This window comes from Populus nigra, chromosome 15 (genome assembly GCF_951802175.1).
Source record: "Populus nigra chromosome 15, ddPopNigr1.1, whole genome shotgun sequence".
NCBI classification, from domain to species: domain Eukaryota; kingdom Viridiplantae; phylum Streptophyta; class Magnoliopsida; order Malpighiales; family Salicaceae; genus Populus; species Populus nigra.
Genome location: NC_084866.1, coordinates 6,826,836 through 6,851,632, shown reverse-complemented (window position 1 = coordinate 6,851,632; position 24,797 = coordinate 6,826,836). Strand labels below are relative to the sequence as shown.

General features: G+C 38.5%; 1 protein-coding gene across 2 annotated transcripts; it reads right to left on the bottom strand.

Annotated features, from left to right (window-relative positions):
• Positions 1-3,021: 3,021 nt before the first annotated feature.
• Positions 3,022-5,085, bottom strand: LOC133674796 (uncharacterized). Of its 2 annotated transcripts, XR_009835270.1 has the most exons (4): positions 4,733-5,085; positions 4,201-4,365; positions 3,403-3,812; positions 3,022-3,243 (listed from the first exon to the last, which is right to left on the bottom strand). XR_009835270.1 is itself a non-coding variant. In XM_062096045.1 (3 exons), exons 1-3 carry the CDS (start codon positions 4,991-4,993, stop codon positions 3,459-3,461), a joined length of 780 nt encoding a protein of 259 aa, XP_061952029.1. In that variant the 5' UTR covers positions 4,994-5,085; the 3' UTR covers positions 3,022-3,458. The 2 variants fall into 2 exon arrangements, 1 of the variants encoding a protein (XP_061952029.1); XM_062096045.1 differs by having other exon boundaries at positions 3,022-3,812.
• Positions 5,086-24,797: the final 19,712 nt, after the last annotated feature.

Here is a 24,797-nt window from a genome sequence, read left to right as displayed (position 1 = left end):
AAATTTATATTTTATATCAACATGGCTTAAGAGTATTTACGTACTCATTCATTTAATCAAATTCAATATTCTTATTTAAATTTAGCCGAATTCCTTATCCAAAAAGGGAATAACCCTTTTTGTTTTTTTAATTTTTTTTCTATCTCTAAACCTTAAAATAATTTAACTGATTTTAGTAAACATGACTTTCTACATTCATAAGATCACATTTAAACCCTTCCTTTTTAAGGTGGTTTTGATAGAAAAGAATTGCAAGAATTCTCTCTTTTCTCTTGGAAATTCTCCTTCCTTTACATCTATTATCAATCTTAAACACACAATTTCAAGCAATTCCAAATAATACATCAAATTCTCCGATTCCTCTTTTTTTTCCTCTATGAATTTATCAATTACCCATTTTATTACATGCATACAAGCATTATATAATCAAAATTTGCAACAATTCTATAATTAATACCATAAATCTTCGAGTTCACAAAATCCTAACAATTGAATTTCTTCATAAAACACCAAATCATAACAATTAATTACTTAGATATGCTCTTTTACCTTAATTGGTGATGTTTCATGGAATGGATTCAAGAAAAATCCAAGTTCCCTTATTTTTCCTTTTTAAATCCTAGCTTTAGGATTTTCTCTTCAAAACAACCCTCAAACACTTAATCACCTCTATTATTTGCTTAATTATGATTTAATCACTCCAATTACACCTTTTTTTTGGTGAATTTAACAAGAAGATGAGTAGAAAAAAATCAAACAACCCTCACCCTCTCTTTGTGTAGAAAACCACTAGCCAAGAAGAAGAAAAGGGGGTATTTATAGTCAAATTGTTATTAATTATATGTTAACCCCTCTTCTTTTTCTTTTTGCTTCACTACTTTTCCTTTTTATATTAATTGTACCATGACACTCAATTTAACTCGTATATTATTTCTAGATTAAATAAGATTTTTTTTTCGAGATAGGTTTTTAACCGGGTCTTTACAAATGGCTTTATATGAATCAGATTCCATAATTAATAAAAACATTATTTTTTTTTCAAAATGAAAAATGATTTTAAAAAAATGCCTAAGATATTGAGAAACAAAATAACTTTGAATTTTTTTTTTAGAAGAAATTTGAAGCTTTTGTAACTCTGCATTATAAATAAGAAAATGAAATATATATATATATATATATATATATATATATATATATATATATATTAAATGAATGTGATCAGATTTATTTTTGTTTTATTTTTTTTACTTACAAATACGTTTAATAACCAATAAGAGAAAGGCTTTGAGGCCACCAAAGTTTAACGTCAAAGAAAATTTTGAACAAATGAAAAGCCTACAAAACAGTCCAAACACAAAGTAGAGGCTACCATGCGTATATCAAAAAGAAAATAAACTAATTTTGCGGCGGCATTGGAAACGGCATGCTGCGCTCTTCGCGGTGGTACGACGCAAGTCGATTGCGGCGCGACAATTGGGTTTCAATGGCTTTTTTTTCCTCCTCTCATGGGAGTTATGCTGGCCAGCCAAGATTTAATAACTAAATTTTTTAATTTGTTATTTATTTTATTTTATTATTGTTTTTCTATTAAATTTAGTTATTATTTTTTAAATTGTTATTCAATTTTTTTTATTATTTTTTTTTTAATTTTTTCCATTAATATTTTATTTTATTTTTATATTAAATTTCATCCTTATTTTTTTAATTATTGTTTGATTTGTTTTGGATTTTTTTATTGATTTTTTTTTAATTTTATACCTCAATATTTTGCTGATGAGAATATTGCTTCAAGTTTTTCTCAGGTTTACCCTCTATAAAGTTAATCCTGACGAGTTTTAAAAATTAGATCGAGTTTACTTCAATTTAGTTTTTGGTTATTTTTCAAAATTGAATTGTTTTTAATTTTATCTTTCAATATTAGATTGGTTGAGAATTATGCTTGTTGATTTTTTTCATTTTTGTTTTATATAAGATAATCTGAGATCATGTCCCAGTTTGTTAGCTTGGACGGTTGATTCAAGTGTATTTTTATGGGTTTTTTTTGTTTTTTTTTTTAGTTTTTCCCTTTAACATGGGTTGCTTGAAAATTGAGTTTGATAGTTTTATTAAATTTTATTTTTATTAGGTTATCACGGTCTCACAACCAAGTCGCGGACTCGGCAAGCTGATTCGAGTGTACTCAAGTCGGTTTTTTTTTCTTTTTTTTAATTTGATTTTTTTTAATTTCTTCCTTTAATATTTAACTTCTTCATATTTTTTTTATTTTTTTATGCGAGTTATCATGTTCTTATTTAATTGTTTTTTGTTATAAAATAAGATTGTGGAAAACTTTTAAAAATATTAATAAGATATATTTTTATAATACTAGCAAACATTTATTTTTAAATTGATCATTGTTAATTTTTTTTGTTTGGTTTGATTTATTTAATAATATTATTTTTTAATAATATTATTAAACTAATTGAATTTGAAACCAATCAAGTAAATTATCTAAGTCTTGAGTATAAGTCTTGAGTTTTTTTTTACTTTCTTAAAAATACTAGCATTAGCTGAATTTTTTTTTCCTTTTTTACATTGAAAAATTTTTAACCAATCTAACATGCAAACGTAGCGCAGGATAACAGCGACTAAGCTTTCAATATCAGAATAAACATTTCTCATCGTAGGCTAATTTAGCCTCGTGGAACTGATAGCAGAAGGAAGTCAGCCTGCTGCTCAATTTTGGCCACCACTTCTTTTCCTAGATTCTTTTCTAATGCACCCTATTTTGGTTATTGAATACCATGATGACCTCCAAAAATAGCTATTCTATAACATCGGCATGGTTACATCACTGGTAAAGAAAGAAAGAGCACAAAAATTGTTTGTCAAATACACAGCACTCAAGTTGAGCATAGTTCCAGATCCTTAAATTTTATTTTCCTGACAATTCTTAGCTCTTCTCTAGCTGACGTGGATTCGGGGTTTTTTTTTTTTTTTAAAATCAAATGTGAGTAGATGAAGCTTAAAAGATTGGGACACTTGTTCAAGCAAAGTCAAATAATCAAATTGAAGTCAGCCATAACTTGCACCTCCTCATCTCAGGAAATAAACAAACAAGAAATATTAAAGAGAGAGATGCTTCCCTTCAAGTTGAAAGATCGAAAACTACTCACCATATCAATTCCTCCCTACAGAGCAGACTAGAGAATATGGGAAGTCTAGCCTAGTTCGCATCCAGTCTACTTGGGAGAGCCATCTTGTCTGCCAAACATAAACCATGATGACCATATACAACACTCAGGACGCATTTCCAATGATTCATTTGAAATCGCATGAAGCGAAATTCACAGCTTGTACATATGAAGGAAGCTCAGAAGATAGGCTACAGATTATATTTAACTGGAGGCTCGCATAACTTACAGTGAAAACCCCACAGCCTACAAGTAAGAACCAAATACTCCAATTGTTCATGGTCTTCACTGGCTGGATATAGGAGCACCTTCTTCACCATTAGCTGGATCACCTGTAGGTGATCTCTTTGTAAGAGACTTGGGCAAGTCCATCATGTCTTGTGTGCAACGCTGCTGAGGGTGTGACAATAGCACTGACATGTAACGGAGGAGGATTCGCACCCCCTGCCCAGTCTCATGAATGTAACCCTCATACTGGGAAACATGTTCGAGAGTATCAACAAGTGCATCATAAACCTCCTGGGGGCAGTTGTCAGGTCCAGGCTTGTCATGGAGGTACATCACATCCAATGTGAAGAGCTTCTGGCTAACAGGCCATTGATGTTGAGGTTGTACAGATGATCTGCAGTATATCAGAATCTACACACAATACAATACTTGTAACCCAGGTCAAATGAAGTTTGAAAGCACAATTTCTGGGCTCATAATTCAGTTAATACAAGGACAACGAATATTGAACAATTTTATAAAACCTCATACTAAATCACGACCTCAAGAATAACACCAAAACCCACAAAACCATTCTAAAAAGGTACTTGAAACAAGCTACACAAAGCAATTGCCGATTAATTTCTCTCTCTCTCGTGCCAATTCTTTCTTCCACTACAATACAATCATATCCAAAGTGCATCAACCACATCATCTACAATGATCTCATAGAAGATCATCAACTAAACAATCTAACTGACATCCATGTTTAGCAACAATTGTTCACATAACGGAATATCAAACTTGCAGTAGTACTCACCACTCTCAATATCCGATTTTGTGCATAGGATTTCTTTGCTTCATGAGCTGCTACACGAAATAATTGAGTAAGGTCTGGTGGACCAGAAGATGAAGCCGAAGCTGCCGAGAGCCCCCTGAGAGCAGCAGCTGCAGACTCGACATCACTGCTGAACTCTTTCCGCAGCTACCATATACATAAAAAAAAAAAAAAAAAAAAAACCCCACAACACCAAACTCTCTTATAAGTACCATAAAATCTTGGCCAAACAATTCGCCTTCTCCCAACCAAATAGGAAAATATCAAGACCCTTTATTTTAATTGCATTAAATAGTTGAACAATGATATCCATCAAGAAAATGAGCTAAATTAACGAAGAATGCAACCCTAGAATTATAACTTACATTATAAAAGAAAAGGTCCTTTTTCCTTTTATCATGCCACCACACAAGCAACCAAATTGAAAACTAACAAGATAAACTCATATGAAAAATTAAATTTTTAGCTATTCAATGAATATGAAATTCTGAAGAGACAGAAAAGGAAAAGGTACCCAAGAAGCGGTTTTGGCGAGAGTGGCAAAAGCGAAGCGGTGATCAGGGTTGATAGAGAGCTTGGCGTTGATAAAGACAAGAATAGCTTGCTTGATTGAGTCCAGTCTAGTGAGGGGTTTACCACCGGGTCCTGTGGATTTCATTTCCACAAGAGATTCTGGGCCGATGTCTATGCAAAACAAAATGTCTTCGTTGCTTATTCGATTTGGATTCAGACTGTATAATTTTGCTGTAGAGCTGTCTGCTTCTACCATCTCCATCTCTCGCTGTCTCTCCAGATTTTCTTGCTTTCGAGAACAACCGTGTGTATCCTCTCTGTGTTTCGGGAATGAGGAAGGAATAAAGATACACGTCGTTTACAAGGAAAAAAGCCGAAGAGCCCATTTCATTTCAAGGGCCTAAAGCTCAAGTCCAACAAATGAGCAATGCAAGACAGCTGGCTAGTAGTAGGAGTAGAAGTGAGCCTAAAATAAAGCCCCCGATCGCAGAAAATATTTTTGTTACTTTTCACCGTTTTTTTTTTAAACGTTTTTTTTATACAAAACTAAGGTCACATTTAGAAACTTTTTTTAAATTATCATAGTATTATGAAATTTTATATTGTATATAGATTTATATTTGCAATATTTATTCATTCATCATCTCCAAATTACATTTAAACTCTAGAACTTCTTATAACATTTGGTCTTAACATTAGATTATAAATACGAGCATAAAGATGATGATGAATTACAACTATATTTACAAAATTATATGAAATAAAAATATTCTTCTTGTTCCCTTAATATTTATTATTTTTATTGATTTTATTTACTCTTTATTGAGTATATTGTTTACTTCTAAATATATAATTTTATAATATGTTATCAACACGATTGCTCTTCACTTTCATTTTAAAACAGATAATTATATTTGATTTGTGAATAAAAAGTATAAAATATGTTTATCCATTTAAAAAAAATTATAATCCTTCTAGTTATTTAAGTGAATCATTTTTTTTTTGAAGTTCATAAAAAATTTATTCAATATTTGATTGAATGTTTATTCAATATTTATTATAATGTTTAAACCAAATTCCTAACACTTTTGATATTTTTCATGAAGTAACCATGACAAATCTTGCCAAACTTGAGTTTATATCACTTGATATTGCAAGAATTATTTATCATAAGTTCTTGATGCTGAAATTCATCTTAATGTCATGGATCTTGGGGACACTATTGAAGATGACAATGAAGCATTTAATCAAAATAATATAAAGACCATGATTTTCTTACGACATCATCTTCATGAAGAGTTGAAAATTGAGTATCTCACAATCAAAGATCCCTTTTTTCTTTGACAAAACTTGAACGAAATAAATGATCATCAAATGATAGTTATTCTCCTAAAAGCTCGTTGAGATTGGATACATTTATGATTGTAGGATTTTAAATCAGTAAATGAATATAATTATGCAATGTTTAATATCAGTTCTAAACTAAAATTATATAAAGATAATATAACTGATGAAGATATGTTAGGAAAAAAAAACATTATCTACTTTTCAAGCCTAGAATGTGCTCATGCAATAACAATATAAAGAATGATGTTTTAAGAAATACTCTTAATAGAATTCATATGTCCTTGTGACTGAACAAAATAATTAGATTTTGATGAACAATCATGTATCACGATAGACTAGCTCAACTCCATTCTTCAAAGTGAATGCTATGAGATAAAATAATATGTATGATTATGGTTGTAGTTGTGATAGAGACCACAAACATGGCTACAGGCAAAGATGAATTAATTTTCACAACTATAATGGTCACAATTTTAACAAACTTTCTCAGAATAAAGAGAAATAAGAAAAATGGAAGAATATGCATAGAAAAGATACCAAGAAATATATAAAATATTTGTTATGGGTGTGGAATGAATGAGCATTTGTCATGTACTTGTCGTACGACCAAACATCTTACTGATTTATATTAGTTCTCATTGAAAGAAAAGGAGGACATAGAAATGCATTTTGTTCACCCATGTCAAAATAATAATGATATTTATTTTGACCTTTTGGATATGACACACCATAATATTACCGATTTTTTTAAGCAAACTGGTGAGAAAGTTGATATTTCTTGTAATGATAATAATTAGTGAGTTAAATATAAGAATGACAAAATTTAAAATTAAGCTAATCTTTTAGGAGTGTTTCTTTTATGCTAGTATATTTCAATATATTTTGGTTTGTTCCTTTCATATTGGCTTATTTTGTAAACCCTGAGTCAAAAATAAATAAATCTAGGTTAAATAGGGTAACTATTAATTGAAAAATGATAAAGAAAATTACTTCTTAGTTGTTCCTAACAAAAAGAATATTCATGTGGTTGTTTTTGTTTTGAATGAAGAACAATGTGTTGTTGTTTCCAATGAGTAGAAACCATGGTGTTGTTGTTTTCAAATAATGGAATCCATTGAAACTATCCCTGATTGTATAATGGAAACCATTGTGTAAGACCATTAACCGATTCTTAAAAATGTATATGACAGGGGGGTTGATTAGCAACTTAAGACAAGATACCATTTGATGTACTACTAAGTCAAAGTAAATATGGTAATGTTACAAACAAATTATGTTAAGTGGTGATGGTGACAAATAAAAATAAGATAATAGATGTGGTTACTTCAAGAATTGTACCCAAGAAAATCAGTAACTAAGAAAATGAAATATTAATTATTGATTGGAGAATCAAAAATTAAGAAAATGAGTTGCTATATGGTGATGTATATAGTTGGCAACCTTAGATTTGAATGTATTACATAATTAATTGTAAAGGCAATGTCAAAAGTGACAAATATGAATTTAGACACCATAACAACTAGTGTGTAATTCAATATGTATATGATGTAATCGATACTAAAAGAATTATGGATAAACATATTGTTCTTCTTCCTTATGAAAAACCATGTACATGTATTTTATGGTTAGATGTTAAATTTGTAATGTTATTTAGTTGCAATGATGAGCACGAGTATTGTCATATGAGTTAAGATATTATTAAACTTGAGTTGAATGTTTTGAGCAACATTGTTAAAAGTGCTAATAGACATAATGATTCATTTCGCTCATAAAAAAATCATGAGCATAAATCTTCTTGATAACTAATAACTCTTATAATGCTATATATGTTGCAATTCTATGTCACGAAGTGGGCCAACATTGATTGTATTGTTTCATTATTTATAATTTTGTTAGATATTTATTTTTATATACTATGAATACTTAAAATTGTGTTAATAACTTCACCTTGAAATATTCTAAATGGTATGATTGTATTTCTAACATTTGGTTATTGCATCTCTTTTGTTATGTGTGTGTGTGTATGTATCCATCACAAGTATGTTTTAAGTAAATAAAAAATTGAAAGAATATAAGATGAATTGTGAGAAGTAATGTGAAAGAATCAAATAGAGAAACAATTGAACTGGTGGATGGCCAAAGGCTACTGCGTGTGTAACGACCCTGCCTTTTCAAAGCCAAAGTCACTGAAATTTTTTTTTTGCATTACATCATATCTACATATTCATAAATTCCCATTCTTGTTCTAATCTCGTATCATCACGAGTTCATACAAGAGTGTCGAACAACAAGTTACACAACTAGTACTTTTGTTATCCTGACCGCATGTGATTCTTACAACATGACGTCCTCATTAGATGAATACCTCATATGAGTATTCATACACTTCATATCAATTTGTTCGTGCATTCTCGTCCGTATTCCATTTCATTATTTAATTACTATTTTTTACAAAAGGGATCGGGCGATTAATTGAGTGATTTACATGTCCGTTCATGCAGAACTCATATCACCCATAATATGTGACTATATAATTCTTTTCGAAATGTGTGAGCCACGAAATGAATTTCTTTACGCACCATATTGGTATGATGTCCTTGTTACAACACAAGGTAATTTTAAGCATTATAGGCCATTTAAGAAAACATAATAAAACAAGATTAAAGTCACATTTCATTCATGGACCAAAAAGCATAATTCTTTTATTTCCCTTTACTTATGTAAATACCACTGTTAATAATTCATCAATTACCGAGGCTAATCGTAGTACTCAAACCCGATCATTCATTTCGAATGTCGTTAGCCGAATTAATGTTTTTCTCTGTTTAAAGCATAACCATTATAGTCCTTTCATATACCTAGTATATACGAAACGTAGTATACATGAACGCATCAGTTCTTAAAACTAACTCATACACTCAAATTCGACTATCCTCTTAGGAGGCCATTAGTCAAAGCCAATCATTTATTCATCCTGTCATCCACTAGGGGGCCATTAGTCGTAGCTACTCATATTTTTTTCCCATCTCGGTCATCTACTTAGGTCATTTCTTCATCCTGATTATCCATTTAGAATGCTATTAGCCGAAGCTAGTCATTTATTCATCCCGATTATCCATTTAGGGTGTCATTAGTCATAATTAATCATTTGTTCATCTCGGTCATCCACCTAGGATGCTATTAGCCAAAGCTAGTAATTTATGCATCTCGATTATCCATTTAGAATGTCATTAGTCGTAGTTAATCATTTGTTAATCTTGGTCATCCACCTAGGATGCTATTAGCCGAAGCTAGTAATTTATGCATCTCGATTATCCATTCAGGATGCCATTAGTCGTAGTTAATCATTTGTTCATCTCGGTCATCCACCTAGGATGCTATTAGCCGAAGCTAGTAATTTATGCATCTCAATTATCCATTTAGGATGCCGTTAGTCGTAGTTAATTATTTGTTCATCTCGATTATCCACCTAGGATGTTATTAGCCGAAGCAAGTAATTTATGCATCTCGATTGTCCATTTAGGATGCCATTTTTTGAAGATAATCATTTATTCATTCTGGTAATTCATCTAGGGTGCCATTACCATAGCTAATCCTTTATTCATCTCGAGTATCCATTTATGATGCCATTTACCGAAGCTAATCATTTATTCATTCTGGTAATTCATCTATGGTGCCATTACCATAGCTAATCATTTATTCATCTCGATTATCCATTTAGGATGCCATTAGTTGGAGCTAATCAATCATCTATCCTGGTCATCCATTCGGATGCCATTAGTCGAAGCTAATCTTTGTTCATCCCAGTCATCCGCTTTGGATGCCATTAGCCGGAGTTAATCAATCATTTACCCCGGTCATCCATTCAGATGCCATTAGCCGAAGCTAATCAATCATTTGTTGCGGTCATCCATTCAAATGCCATTAGTCGAAGCTATTCAATCATTTGTTCCGGTCATCCCTTCGGATGTCATTAGCCGAAGCTAATCAATCGTTTGTTCCGGTCATCCATTCGGATGCCATTAGCCGAAGCTAATCATTGTTTCATCAAACAATTCATGACAATTTGACATTCCCTGCAACATAATAGCAGACCCTTCGGGATACTCGTACCACTGTTTCCTAGTAGTTTATCATTCCTAACACGATGATAGATCCTTTGTAATGCAGAACCAAACATCCCATAACGGTTTAGCATTCAGTATAACAAAACAATACCCTTCGTATCACTCATCCAACCATTCATGACAGTTAATGTTCAATGCAACACAACAATAAATCCCCTGTAATACTCATACCACCATTTGTGGTAATTAACCATCAATACAATACAACGGTAGATCTTTCATAACACTCATACAATCATTCATCACCACTACATTCAATAAAAATACAACAGTGGATCATTGGTAATACATTCATCACAATTACATTCAATATAATAAAACAGTAGATTCTTCATAATACTCATATAATCATTCATCACCATTACATTCAATAAGAATACAACAGTACATCCTTCGTACTACTCATACTACCATTCATTAGCCCCAACAACATCTCATATTCGGTTTAGTATTCATCACAATTGAATAAGATGTTCACCTCAAATGGGTCATTTTAGAACTCTAACATTTTTACCATTGTTTCAACATTCATCAAGAACTTGTTCAACATTTCATAGTCGTTTCGACAATAATCAAGAATCTAATCCAACTCTTCTTCGAAGTTTCCTCTTACAATAAGGATTTAAATAAAATATCATCACAAGTGAATCATTTCAAAACATAAACATCAAAATGGGAAAAAGGTGGACACCACCTACCTTCTCCACTTATGGTTTGTCCTTGTCCTGACGATGGTCCGATCCTGACCACAACACCTAAGACACCAATAGCCATAATTAATTCATTTGCATCTTCCATTCACATTCATCAATACACTTATTTCAAGAGTTCATATGTTCACATTCAAGTGTTCCACATTTTACACCATCATACCATGAAATTGTTACTAGCATTTAAGTCATTTATGCCTAGAAGGCCTACTGTAGAAATCGGCAGCGAAAACTGGTTCACTACAGGCTGCCCAATTCGACAGCGAAAACTGGTTTGCTGCAGGCTACAAATTCGGCAGCGAAAACTATTTCACTGCTGGCACCATAATTTCGGCAACGAAAACTGGTTCATAGGGGCCATAACTTTTGATCCGATCGTTGAATCGCACTTAAATTTTTAAAGCAATGTCCGAAGACCATTTTACTTGTAGTACCTTTGGAATCGCTACTCGTGGAAGAAGAGGTGTGGTCCTGCAACACTTGACTAAAGGCTCAAAGGGGCCGTAACTTTTGATCTGAACGTTGGATCGCGCTAAAAAATTCACAGGATTTCTAGAGGCTGTTTTGCTTGTAGTACCTGCGGAATTGCTACTCGTCGAAAGGGAGGTGTGGTCCTGCCACACTTGAGTAAAAGCTCAAAAGGGCTGTCACTTTTGATCCGATCGTTGGATCGCACTCAAATTTTTACAGTAGTTTTCGAAGGCTGTTTTCCTTGTATTACCTATGGAATTGCTACTCGTGGAAGAGGAGGTGTGGTCCTGCAACACTTGAATAAAGGCTCCAAGGGGCCGTAACTTTTGATCCGATCATTGGATCGCTCTTAAATTTTTACAAGAGTATCCGAAGACCGTTTTACTTAGAGTACCTATGGAATCACTACTCGTGGAAGAGGAGGTGTGCTCCTGCAACACTTGAATAAAGGCTCAAAGGGGCCGTAACTTTTCATCCGATCCTTGGATCGCGCTCAAATATTTACTGGATTTTGAGAGGCTGTTTTGCTTGTAGTACCTACGGAATTGCTACTCATCGAAGGGGAGGTGTGGTCCTGCCACACTTGAGTAAAGGCTCAAAGGGGCCGTAACTTTTGATCCTATCGTTGGATAAAGGAGATTTCGTAGGTCATTTTCCTTGTAGTACCTATGGAATCGCTGCTCATTGAAGAGGAGGTGTGGTCCTGCCACACTTGAATAAAGACTTAAAGGGGTCGTAACTTTTGATCCGATCGTTAGATCGCGCTCAAAGCTTTACAGGAGATTCCGGAGACCGTTTTCCTTGTAGTACCTAAGGAATCGCTACTCGTTAAAGAGGAGGTGTGTCCAACCACACTTGAGTAGAGGCTCAAATGGGCCGTAACTTTTGATCCGATCGTTGGGTCGCCCTCAAATTTTAACAGGAGTGTGCGAAGACCATTTTACTTGGAGTACCTATGGAATCACTACTCGTGGAAGAGGAGGTGTGGTCCTATAACACTTGAATAAAGGCTCAAAGGGGCCGTAACTTTTGATCCGATCATTGGATCGCGCTCAAATTTTTACAGGAGTTTCCGGAGGCTGTTTTCCTTGTGGTACCTATGGAATCGCTACTCGTTGAAGAGGAGGTGTGTTCCTACAACACTTGAATAAAGGCTCAAAGGGACCTAAGTTTTTATCAGCTCTTTGGATCGCGCTCAAATTTTTACTGGAGTTTCCAGAGGCCGTTTTCCTTATAGCACCTAAGGAATCGCTACTCGTTGAAGAGGAGGTGTGGTCCAACAACACTTGAATAAAGACTCAAAGGGGCCGTAACTTTTGATCCGATCGTTGGATCATGCTCAAAGTTTTACAGGAGATTCCGGAGACCGTTCTCCTTAACATACCTAAGGAATCGCTACTCGTTGAAGATGAGGAGTGTCTAGCCACACTTGAGTAGAGGCTCATGGGGCCGTAACTTTTGATCCGATCGTTGAATCGCGCTTAAATTTTTACAGGAGTGTCCGGAGACCGTTTTACTTGTAGGACCTATGGAATCGCTACTCATGAAAGAGGAGGTGTGGTCCTGCAACACTTGACTAAAGGCTCAACGGGGCCGTAACTTTTGATCCGAACGTTGGATCGCGCTCAAATATTTACAGGATTTCAAGAGGCCGTTTTGCTTGTAGTACCTGCAAAATTGCTACTCGTCGAAAGGGAGGTGTGGTCCTGCCACACTTGAGTAAAAGCTCAAAGGAGCCGTCACTTTTGATCCGATCATTGAATCGCACTCAAATTTTTACAAGAGTTTTCGAAGGCTGTTTTCCTTGTATTACCTATGGAATCGCTACTTGTTGAAGAAGAGGTGTGGTCCTGCAACACTTGAATAAAGGCTCAAAGGGGCCGTAACTTTTGATGCGATCGTTGGATTGCGCTCAAATGTTTACAGGAGTTTCCAGAGGCCGTTTTACTTGGTGTACCTAAGGAATCGCTGCTCGTTGAAGAGGAAGTGTTGTTCTCCCACACTTGAATAAAGTCTCAAAGGGTTCGTAACTTTTGATCTGATTGTTAGATCGTGCTCAAATTTTTACAGGAGATTCCGAAGGCTGTTTTACTTTGAGTACCTATGGAATCGCTACTCGTTGAAGAGGAGGTGTGGTCCTGCCACACTTGAGTAAAGGCTCAAAGGGGTCGTCACTTTTGATCTGATCGTTGGATTGCACTTAAATTTTTAAAGGAGTTTCCGGAGGCCATTTTCCTTGTAGTACCTATGGAATTGCTACTCGTTGAAGAGGAGGTGTGGTTCTGCCACACTTGAATAAAGGCTCAAAGGGGCCATAATTTTTTATCCGATCGTTGCATCGCACTCAAATTTTGATAGGAGTTTCCAGAAGTCATTTTCCTTGTAGTACCTAAGGAATCTCTACTCGTTATAGATGAGGTGTGTCCAGCCACATTTGAGTACAGGATCAAAGGGGTTGTAACTTTTGATCCGATCATTGGATCGCGCTTAAATTTTTACAGGAGTTTCCGTAGGCTGTTTTCCTTGGAGTACCTAAGGAATCGCTACTCGTTGAAGAGATTGTGTGGTCCAGCCACACTTGAATAAAGGCTCAAAGGGGTCGTAACTTTTGATTCGATCGTTCGATCACGCTCAAATTTTTACAGTGGTGTGCGGTGACCGTTTTACTTGCAGTACCTATGGAATCGCTACTCGTGAAAGAGGAGGTGTGGTCCTGCAACACTTGAATAAAGGCTCAAAGGGGCCATAACATTTGATCTGATCTTTTGATCGCGCTTAAATTTTTACATGAGTTTTCGGAGGTTGTTTTCGTTGTAATACCTAAGGAATGTCTACTCGTCGAAGAGGAGGTGTGGTCCCGCCACACTTGAGTAAAGGCTTAAAGGGGCTGTCACTTTTAATTCGATCATTGGATCACACCCAAATTTTTACAGGAGTGTCCAGAGACCGTTTTACTTGGAGTACCTATGCAATCGCTACTCGTGGAAGTGGAGGTGTGGTCCTGCAACACTTGAATAAAGGCTCAAAGGGGCCGCAACTTTTGATCTGATCATTGGTTGCACTCAAATGTTTATAGGATTTTCGGTGGCCGTTTTGCTTGTAGTACCTACAGAATTGCTACTTGTTGAAAGGGAGGTGTGGTCCTGCCACACTTGAGTAAAGGCTCAAAGGGGCCGTCACTTTTGATTCGATCGTTGGATCGGGCTCAAATTTTTACAGGAGTTTCTAGAGGCCGTTTTCCTTGTAGTCCTTATGAAAAGGCTACTCATTGAAGAGAAGGTGTGATCTTGCCACACTTGAGTAACGGCTCAATGGGGCCGTAACTTTCGATCCGACCGTTGGATTGTGTTAATATTTTTATATCAGTTTCCGTAAGCCATTTTACTTGGAGTACCTATGGAGTCGCTACTGGTTGAAGAGGGGTTGTGGTCATACCACACTTGAATAAAAGCTCAAAGGGGCCATAAATTTTGATCCGATTGTTGTAGCGCGCTCAAATTTTTACAGGAGTGTCCGGAGATTGTTTTCCATGCAGTACCTATAGAATCGCTACTCGTGGAAGAGGAGGTGTGGTCCTGCAACACTTGAATAAAGGCTCAAAGGGGCTGTAATGTTTGATCCGATCGTTGCATCGCGCTCAAATTTTGATAGGAGTTTCCAGAAGTTATTTTCCTTGTAGTAGCTAAGGAAGCGCTACTTGTTGAAGATGAGGTGTGTCCAACCACACTTGAGTAAAGGCTCAAAGGGGCTGTCACTTTTGATCCGATCGTTGGATCGCATCCAAATTTTTACAGGAGTGTCTGGAGACCGTTTTCCTTGTAGTACCTATGGAATCGCTACTCGTTGAAGAGGAGGTATGGCCCTACAACACTTGAATAAAGGCTCAAAGGGGCCGTAACTTTTGATCTGATTCTTGGATCACGCTCAAATGTTTATAGGATTTTCGGAGGCCGTTTTGCTTGTAGTACCTACGAAATTGCTACTCGTCGAAGGGGAGGTGTGGTCCTGCCACACTTAAGTAAAGGCTCAAAGGGGCCGTCACTTTTGATCCGATCGTTGGATCGTGCTCAAATATTTACATGAGTTTTTGGAGGCCGTTTTACTTGAAGTACCTATGGAGTCGCTACTCGTTGAAGAGGATGTGTGGTCATGCCACACTTCAATAAAAGCTCAAAGGGGCCATAACTTTTGATCCAATTGTTGCATCATACTTAAATTTTTACAGGAGTTTCTGGAGGCCATTTTCCTCGTAGTACCTATGGAATCGCTACTCATTAAAGAGGAGCTGTGGTCCTGCAACACTTGAATAAAGGCTCAAAGGGGCCGTAACTTTTGATCCGATTGTTGGATCGAGCTCAAATATTTACAGGATTTTTGGAGGCCGTTTTGCTTGTAATACCTCCGGAATTGCTACTCGTCGAAGGGAGGTGTGGTGCTGCCACACTTGAGTAAAGGCTCAAAGGGGTCGTCACTTTTGATGAGATCATGGAATCATGCTCAAATGTTTACAGGAGTTTTCGGAGGCCATTTTCCTTGTAGTACCTAAGGAATCGCTTCTCATTGAAGAGGAGGTGACGTTTTGCCACATTTGAATAAAGTCTTAAAGGGGCTGTAACTTTTGATGCGATCGTTGGATTGCGCTCAAAGCTTTACAGGAGTTTCCGGAGACCATTTTCCTTGTAGTATCTATGAAATCGCTACTCGTTGAAGAGGAGGTGTGGTCCAGCAACACTTGAATAAAGGCTCAAAGGGGCCGTAACTTTTGATACGATCTTTGGATTGCACTCAAATATTTACAAGATTTCGGAGGCCGTTTTGCTTGTAGGACCTCCGGAATTGCTACTCGTCGAAGGGAGGTGTGGTGCTGCCACACTTGAGTAAAGGCTCAAAGGGGCCGTAACTTTTGATGCGATCGTTGAACCATGCTCAAATGTTTACAGGAGTTTTCGGAGGCCGTTTTCCTTTTAGTACCTAAGGAATCGCTACTCATTAAAGAGGAGGTGACGTCTTGCCACATTTGAATAAAGTCTTAAAGGGGCCGTAACTTTTGATACGATCGTTGGATTGCGCTCAAAGCTTTACAGGAGATTCTAGAGACCGTTTTCCTTGTAGTACCTAAGGAATCGCAACTCGTTAAAGAGGAGGTGTGTCCAACCACACTTGAGTAGAGGCTCAAATGGGCCGTAACTTTTGATCCGATCGTTGGATCGCCCTCAAATTTTAACAGGAGTGTGCGGAGACCATTTTACTTGGAGTACCTATGGAATCACTACTCGTGGAAGAGGAGGTGTGGTCCAGCAACATTTGAATAAAGGCTCAAAGGGGCCGTAACTTTTGATCCGATCTTTGGATTGCACTTAAATATTTATGGGATTTTCGGAGGCTGTTTTACTTGTAGTACCTCCGGAATTGCTACTCGTCGAAGGGAGGTGTGGTCTTGCCACACTTGAATATAGGCTCAAAGGGGCCGTAACTTTTAATGCGATCGTTGAATCATGCTCAAATGTTTACAGGAGTTTCCGGAGGCCGTTTTCCTTGTAGCACCTAAGGAATCACTACTCATTGAAGAGGAGGTGACGTCTTGCCACATTTGAATAGAGTCTCAAAGGGGCCGTAACTTTTGATGCGATTGTTGGATTGCGCTCAAATGTTTACAGGAGTTTCCAGAGGCCGTTTTACTTGGTGTACCTATGGAATCGCTACTCGTTGAGTAGGTGTGGTCCTGCCACACTTGAGTAAAGGCTAAGGGGCCGTCATTTTTTATTCGATCATTGGATCGCGCTCAAATTTTTAAAGGAGTTTCCGGAGGCCATTTTGCTTGTAGTACCTATGAAATCGATACTCGTTGAAGAGGAGGTGTGGCCCAGCAACCCTTGAATAAAGGTTAAAAGGGGCCGTAACTTTTGATCTGATCTATGGATCGCGCTCAAACGTTTACAGGAGTTTTCAAAGGCCATTTTCGCTGTAGTACCTAAGGAATCACTACTCGTCCAAGAGGAGGTGTGGTCCTGCCACATTTGAGTAAGGGCTCAAAGGGGCCGCAACTTTTGATCCGATCGTTGTATCGCGCTCAAATTTTTACAGAAGTTTTCAGAGGCTGTTTTCCTTATAGTACCTATGGAATCGCTACTCGTTGAAGAGGAGGTGTGGTCCTGCAACACTTGAATAAAAGCTCAAAGGGGCCGTAACTATTGATCCGATCGTTGGATCGTGCTCAAATTTTTACAGGAGTTTCCGGAGGCCATTTTCCTTGTAGTACCTTTAGAATCGCTACTCATTGAAGAGGAGGTGTGGTCCTGCAATACTTGAATAAAGGCTCAAAGGGGCCATAACTATTGATCCGATCGTTGGATCGCGCTCGAACTTTTACAGGAGTTTTCGAAGGCTGTTTTGGTTATAGTACCTAAGGAATCACTACTCGTCCAAGAGGAGGTGTGGTCCTGCCACACTTGAGTATAGGCTCATAGGGGCCACAACTTTTGATTCGATCGTTGTATCGCCCTCAAATTTTTATAGGAGTTTCCGTAGGCCATTTTCCTTGTAGTATCTATGGAATCACTACTCGTTGAAGATGAGGTGTGGCCCTGCAACACTTGAATAAAGGCTCAAATGGTCGTAACTATTGATCCGATCGTTGAATCGCACTTAAATTTTTACAAGAGTTTCCGGAGGCCATTTTCCTTGTAGTACCTATGGAATCGCTACTCGTTGAAGAGGAGGTGTGGTCCAGCAACACTTGAATAAAGGCTCAAAGGGGTCGTAAGTATTGATCTGATAGTTGGATCGCGCTCAAACTTTTATAGGAGTTTCCAGAGGCTGTTTTCGTTGTAGTACCTAAGGAATCACTACTCGTCCAAGAAGAGGTGTGGACCTGCCACACTTGAGTAAAGGCTCAAAGGGGGCTGCAACTTTTGATTCGATCATTGGATCGCACTCAAATTTTTACAGGAGTTTTTGGAGGCTGTTTTCCTTGTAGTACCTATGGAATCGCTACTCGTTGAAAAGGAGGTGTATTCCTGCAACACTTGAATAATGGCTTAAATGTGCCGCAACTTTTGTTTCGACCGTTGGATCGCGCTCAAATGTTTACAGGACTTTCTGAAGGTTATTTTCCTTATAGTACCTATGGTATCGCTACTCGTTGAAGAGGAGGTGGGGCCCTGCAACACTTGAATAAAGACTCAAAGGGGCCGTAACTTTTAATCTGATCGTTGGATCGTGCTCAAATGTTTACAGGACTTTTCGAAGGCTGTTTTCCTTATAGTAACTACGGAATTGCTACTCGTTGAAGAGGTGGTATGGTCCTGCCACACTTGACTAAAGGCTCAAAGGGGCTGTAACTTTTAATGCGATCGTTGGATCGCGCTCAAACTTTTACAGGAGTTTCCGGAGGCCGTTTTCCTTGTCTTACCTTTGGAATCGCTACTCATTGAAGAGGAGGTGTGGTCCTGCAACACTTGAAAATAGGCTCAAAGGGGTCGTAACTTTTGGTTCTATTGTTGGATCGCGCTGAAATTTTTACAGGAGTTTTCGGAGACTGTTTTCCTTGTACTGCCTAAGGAATCGCTACTCGTTGAAGAAGAGGTGTATTCCTGCAACACTTGAATAATGGCTTAAATGGGCCGCAACTTTTGATTCGATCGTTGGATCGCGCTCAAATGTTTACAGGACTTTCTGAAGGCTATTTTCCTTGTAGTACCTATGGTATAGCCACTCGTTGAAGAGGAGGGGGGGCCCTCCAACACTTGAATAAAGACTCAAAGGGGCCGTAACTTTTCATCTGATCGTTGGATCGCGCTCCAGTGTTTACAGGACTTTCCGAAGGCTGTTTTCCTTGTAGTACCTATGGAATTGCTACTTGTTGAAGAGGTGGTATAGTCCTGCCACACTTGACTAAAGGCTCAAAGGGGTTGTAACTTTCAATGCGATCATTGGATCGCGCTCAAAGTTTTACAAGAGTTTCCGGAGGCCGTTATCCTTGTCTTACTTATGGAATCGCAACTCATTAAAGAAGAGGTGTGGTCCTGCAACACTTGAAGATAGGCTCAAAGGGGTCGCAACTTTTGATCCTATTGTTGGATCGCGCTCAAATTTTTACAGGAGTTTTCGGAGGCCGTTTTCCTTGTCTTACCTATGGAATGACTACTCATTAAAGAGGAGGTGTGGTCCTGCAACACTTGAAGATAGGCTCAAAGGGGTCATAACTTTTGACTCTATTGTTGGATCGCGCTCAAATTTTTAGAGGAGTTTTCGGAGGCTGTTTTCCTTGTACTGCCTAAGGAATCGCTACTCGTTGAAGAGGAGGTGTGGTCCTGCCACACTTGCATAAAGTCTCAAAGGGGTTGTGACTTTTAATCCGATCGTTGGATCGCGCTCAAATGTTTACAGGAGTTTCCAGAGTCCGTTTTCCTTGTAGTACCTATGGAATCGCTATTCGTTGAAGAGGAGGTGGGGCCCTGCAAGACTTGAATAATGGCTCAAAGGGGCCGCAACTTTTGATTTGATCATTGGATCGCGCTCAAATGTTTACAGGACTTTCCAAAAGCTGTTTTCCTTGTAGTACCTATGGAATTGCTACTCGTTGAAGAGGTGGTATGGTCCTGCCACACTTGACTAAAGGCTCAAAGGGGCTGTAACTTTTGATGCGATCGTTGGATCGCGCTCAAAGTTTTACAAGAGTTTCTGGAGGCCGTTTTCCTTGTCTTACTTATGGAATCGCTACTCATTAAAGAGGAGGTGTGGTCCTGCAACACTTGAAGATAGGCTCAAAGGGGTCGTAACTTTTGGTCCTATTGTTGGATCGCGCTCAAATTTTTACAGTAGTTTTCGGAGGCTGTTTTCCTTGTACTGCCTAAGGAATCGCTACTCGTTGAAGAGGAGGTGTGGTCCTGCCACACTTGAATAAAGTCTCAAAGGGGTTGTAACTTTTAATCCGATCATTGGATCGCGCTCAATTGTTTACAGGAGATTCCGGAGGCCGTTTTCCTTGTAGTACCTATGGAATCGCAACTCGTTGAAGAGGAGGTGTGGTCCTGCCACACTTGACTAAAGGCTCAAAGGGGCTGTAACTTTTGATGTGATCGTTGGATCGCGCTCAAACTCTTACAGGAGTTTCCGGAGGTTGTTTTCCTTGTCTTACCTTTGGAATCGCTACTCATTGAAGAGGAGGTGTGGTCCTGCAACACTTGAAGATAGGCTCAAAAGGGTCGTAACTTTTAATCCTATTGTTGGATCGCGTTCAAATTTTTACAGGAGTTTTCGGAGGCTGTTTTCCTTGTACTACCTAAGGAATCGCTACTCGTTGGAGAGGAGGTGTGGTCCTACCACACTTGAATAAAGTCTCAAAGGGGCCGTAACTTTTGTTCCTATCGTTGAATCGCACTCAAATTTTACAGTATTTTTCGGAGGCCGTTTTCCTTGTCTTACGTATGGAATCGCTACTCATTAAAGAGGAGGTGTGGTCCTGCAACACTTGAAGATAGGCTCAAAGGGGTCCTAACTTTTGATCCTATTGTTAGATCGCGCTCAAATATTTACAGGAGTTTTCGGAGGCCGTTTTCCTTGTACTGCCTAAGGAATCGCTGCTTGTCGAAGAGGAGGTGGGGCCCTACAACACTTAAATAAAGACTCAAAGGGGCGGTAACTTTTAATCTGATTTTTAAATCGCGCATAACTTTTTACAGGAGTTTCCAGAGGCCATTTTTCTTGTTTTACCTATAAAATCGCTACTCGTTGAAGAGGAGGTGTGGTCCTGCAACACTTGAAGAAAGGCTCAAAGGGGCCGTAACTTTTGTTCCTATCGTTGAATCGCGCTCAAATTTTTACAGGAGTTTCTGGAGGCCGTTTTCCTTGTAGTACCTATGGAATCGCTACTCGTTGAAGAGGAGGTGTATTCCTGCAACACTTGAATAATGGCTTAAAGGGGTCGCAACTTTTGAATCGATCGTTGGATCGTGCTCAAATGTTTACAGGACTTTCTGAAGGCTATTTTCCTTGTAGTACCTATGGTATCGCTACTCGTTGAAGAGGAGGTGGGGCCCTGCAACACTTAAATAAAGACTCAAAGGGGCCGTAACTTTTGATCCGATCTTTGGATCGTGCTCAAATTTTACAGGATTTTTCGGAGGCCGTTTTCCTTGTCTTACGTATGGAATCGCTACTCATTAAAGAGGAGGTGTGGTCCTGCAACACTTGAAGATAGGCTCAAAGGGGTCCTAACTTTTGATCCTATTGTTGGATCGCGCTCAAATATTTACAGGAGTTTTCGGAGGCCGTTTTCCTTGTACTGCCTAAGGAATCGCTGCTTGTTGAAGAGGAGGTGTGGTCCTGCCACACTTGAATAAAGTCTCAAAGGGGTTGTAACTTTTAATCCGATCGTCGGATCGCGCTGAAATTTTTACAGGAGTTTCTGGAGGCCGTTTTCCTTGTAGTACCTATGGAATCGCAACTCGTTGAAGAGGAGGTGTGGTCCTGCCACACTTGACTAAAGGCTCAAAGGGGCTGTAACTTTTGATGTGATCGTTGGATCGCGCTCAAACTCTTACAGGAGTTTCCGGAGGTTGTTTTCCTTGTCTTACCTTTGGAATCGCTACTCATTGAAGAGGAGGTGTGGTCCTGCAACACTTGAAGATAGGCTCAAAAGGGTCGTAACTTTTAATCCTATTGTTGGATCGCGTTCAAATTTTTACAGGAGTTTTCGGAGGCTGTTTTCCTTGTACTACCTAAGGAATCGCTACTCGATGGAGAGGAGGTGTGGTCCTACCACACTTGAATAAAGTCTCAAAGGGGCCGTAACTTTTGTTCCTATCGTTGAATCGCACTCAAATTTTACAGTATTTTTCGGAGGCCGTTTTCCTTGTCTTACGTATGGAATCGCTACTCATTAAAGAGGAGGTGTGGTCCTGCAACACTTGAAGATAGGCTCAAAGGGGTCCTAACTTTTGATCCTATTGTTAGATCGCGCTCAAATTTTTACAGGAGTTTTCGGAGGCCGTTTTCCTTGTACTGCCTAAGGAATCGCTACTCGTTGAAGAGGAGGTGTGGTCCTGCCAACTTGAATAAAGTCTCAAAAGGGCTGTAACTTTTAATCCGATCGTTCGATCATGCTTAAATGTTTACAGGAGTTGCCGAAGGCTGTTTTCCTTGTAGTACCTATGGAATCGCTACTCGTTGAAGAGGAGGTGGGGCCCTGCAACACTTGAATAAAGACTCAAAGGGGCCGTAACTTTTGATCTTATTTTTAAATCGCGCACAAATTTTTACAGGAGTTTCCAGAGGCTGTTTTTCTTGTTTTACCTACAAAATCGCTACTCGTTGAAGAGGAGGTGTGGTCCTGCAACACTTGAAGAAAGGGTCAAAGGGGCCGTAACTTTTGTTCCTATTGTTGAATCACGCTCAAATTTTTATAGGAGTTTCTGGAGGCTGTTTTCCTTGTAGTACCTATGGAATCGCTACTCGTTGAAGAGGAGGTGTATTCTTGCAACATTTGAATAATGCCTCAAAAGGGCCGCAAGTTTTGATTCGATCGTTGGATCGCGCTCAAATGTTTACATGACTTTCCGAAGGCTATTTTCCTTGTAGTACCTATGGAATTGCTACTTGTTGAAGAGGTGGTATGGTCCTGCCACACTTGAATAAAGACTCAAAGGGGTAGTAACATTTGATCCGATCTTTGGATCGCGCTTAAATTTTACAGGAGTTTCCGGAGGCTATTTTCCTTGTAGTACCTATGGTATCGCTACTCGTTGAAGAAGAAGTGGTGCCCTGCAACACTTGAATAAAGAATCAAAGGGGCCGTAACTTTTAATCTGATCTTTGGATCGCGCTCAAATGTTTACAGGAGTTTCCAGAGGCTGTTTTCCTTGTAGTACCTATGGAATCGCTACTCGTTGAAGAGGAGGTGTATTCTTGCAACATTTGAATAATGCCTCAAAAGGGCCGCAAGTTTTGATTCGATCGTTGGATCGCGCTCAAATGTTTACATGACTTTCCGAAGGCTATTTTCCTTGTAGTACCTATGGAATTGCTACGTGTTGAAGAGGTGGTATGGTCCTGCCACACTTGAATAAAGACTCAAAGGGGTAGTAACATTTGATCCGATCTTTGGATCGCGCTTAAATTTTATAGGAGTTTCCGGAGGCTGTTTTTCTTGTAGTAACTGTGGAATTGCTACTTAATGAAGAGGAGGCGTGGTCCTGCAACATTTGAATAATGGCTCAAAGGGGCCGCAACTTTTGATTCGATCGTTGGATCACGCTCAAATGTTTACAGGACTTTCCGAAGGCTATTTTCCTTGTAGTACCTATGGTATCACTACTCGTTGAAGAGGATGTGGGGCCTGCAACACTTGAATAAAGACTCAAAGGGGCCATAGCTTTTGATCCGATCGTTGTATCGCGCTCAAATTTTTACAGCAGTTTTCAGAGGCTGTTTTCCTTATAGTACCTATGGAATCGCTACTCGTTGAAGAGGAGGTGTGGTCCTGCAACACTTGAAGATAGGCTCAAAAGGGTCGTAACTTTTGATTCTATTGTTGGATCGCACTCAAATTTTTACAGGAGTTTTCGGAGGCTGATTTCCTTGTACTGCCTAAGGAATCGCTACTCGTTGAAGAGGAGGTGTGGTCCTGCCACACTTGAATAAAGTCTCAAAGGGGTTGTAACTTTTAATCCGATCGTTGGATCTCGCTCAAATTTTTACAGGAGTTTCTGGAGGCCGTTTTCCTTGTAGTACCTATGGAATCGCTACTCGTTGAAGAGGAGGTGTATTCCTGCAACACTTGAATAATGGATTAAATGGGTCGCAACTTTTGATTCGATCATTGGATCCCGCTCAAATGTTTACAGGACTTTCTGAAGGCTATTTTCCTTGTAGTACCTATGGAATCGCTACTCGTTGAAGAGGAGGTGGGGCCCTGCAACACTTAAATAAAGACTCAAAGGGGCCGTAACTTTTAATCTGATCGTTGGATCGCGCTTAAATATTTACAGGAGTTTCCAGAGGCTGTTTTCCTTGTAGTACCTATGGAATCGCTACTCGTTGAAGAGGTGGTATGGTCCTGCCACACTTGACTAAAGGCTCAAAGGGGCTGTAACTTTTGATGCGATCGTTGGATCGCGCTCAAAGTTTTACAAGAGTTTCTGGAGGTCGTTTTCCTTGTCTTACTTATGGAATCGCTACTCATTAAAGAGGAGGTGTGGTCCTGCAACACTTTAAGATAGGCCTAAAGGGGTCCTAACTTTTGATCGTATTGTTGGATCGCGCTTAAATTTTTACAGGAGTTTTCGGAGGCTATTTTCCTTGTACTGCCTAATGAATCGCTGCTCGTTGAAGAGGAGGTGTGGACCTGCCACACTTGAATAAAGTCTCAAAGGGGTTGTAACTTTTAATCCGATCGTTGGATCGCGCTGAA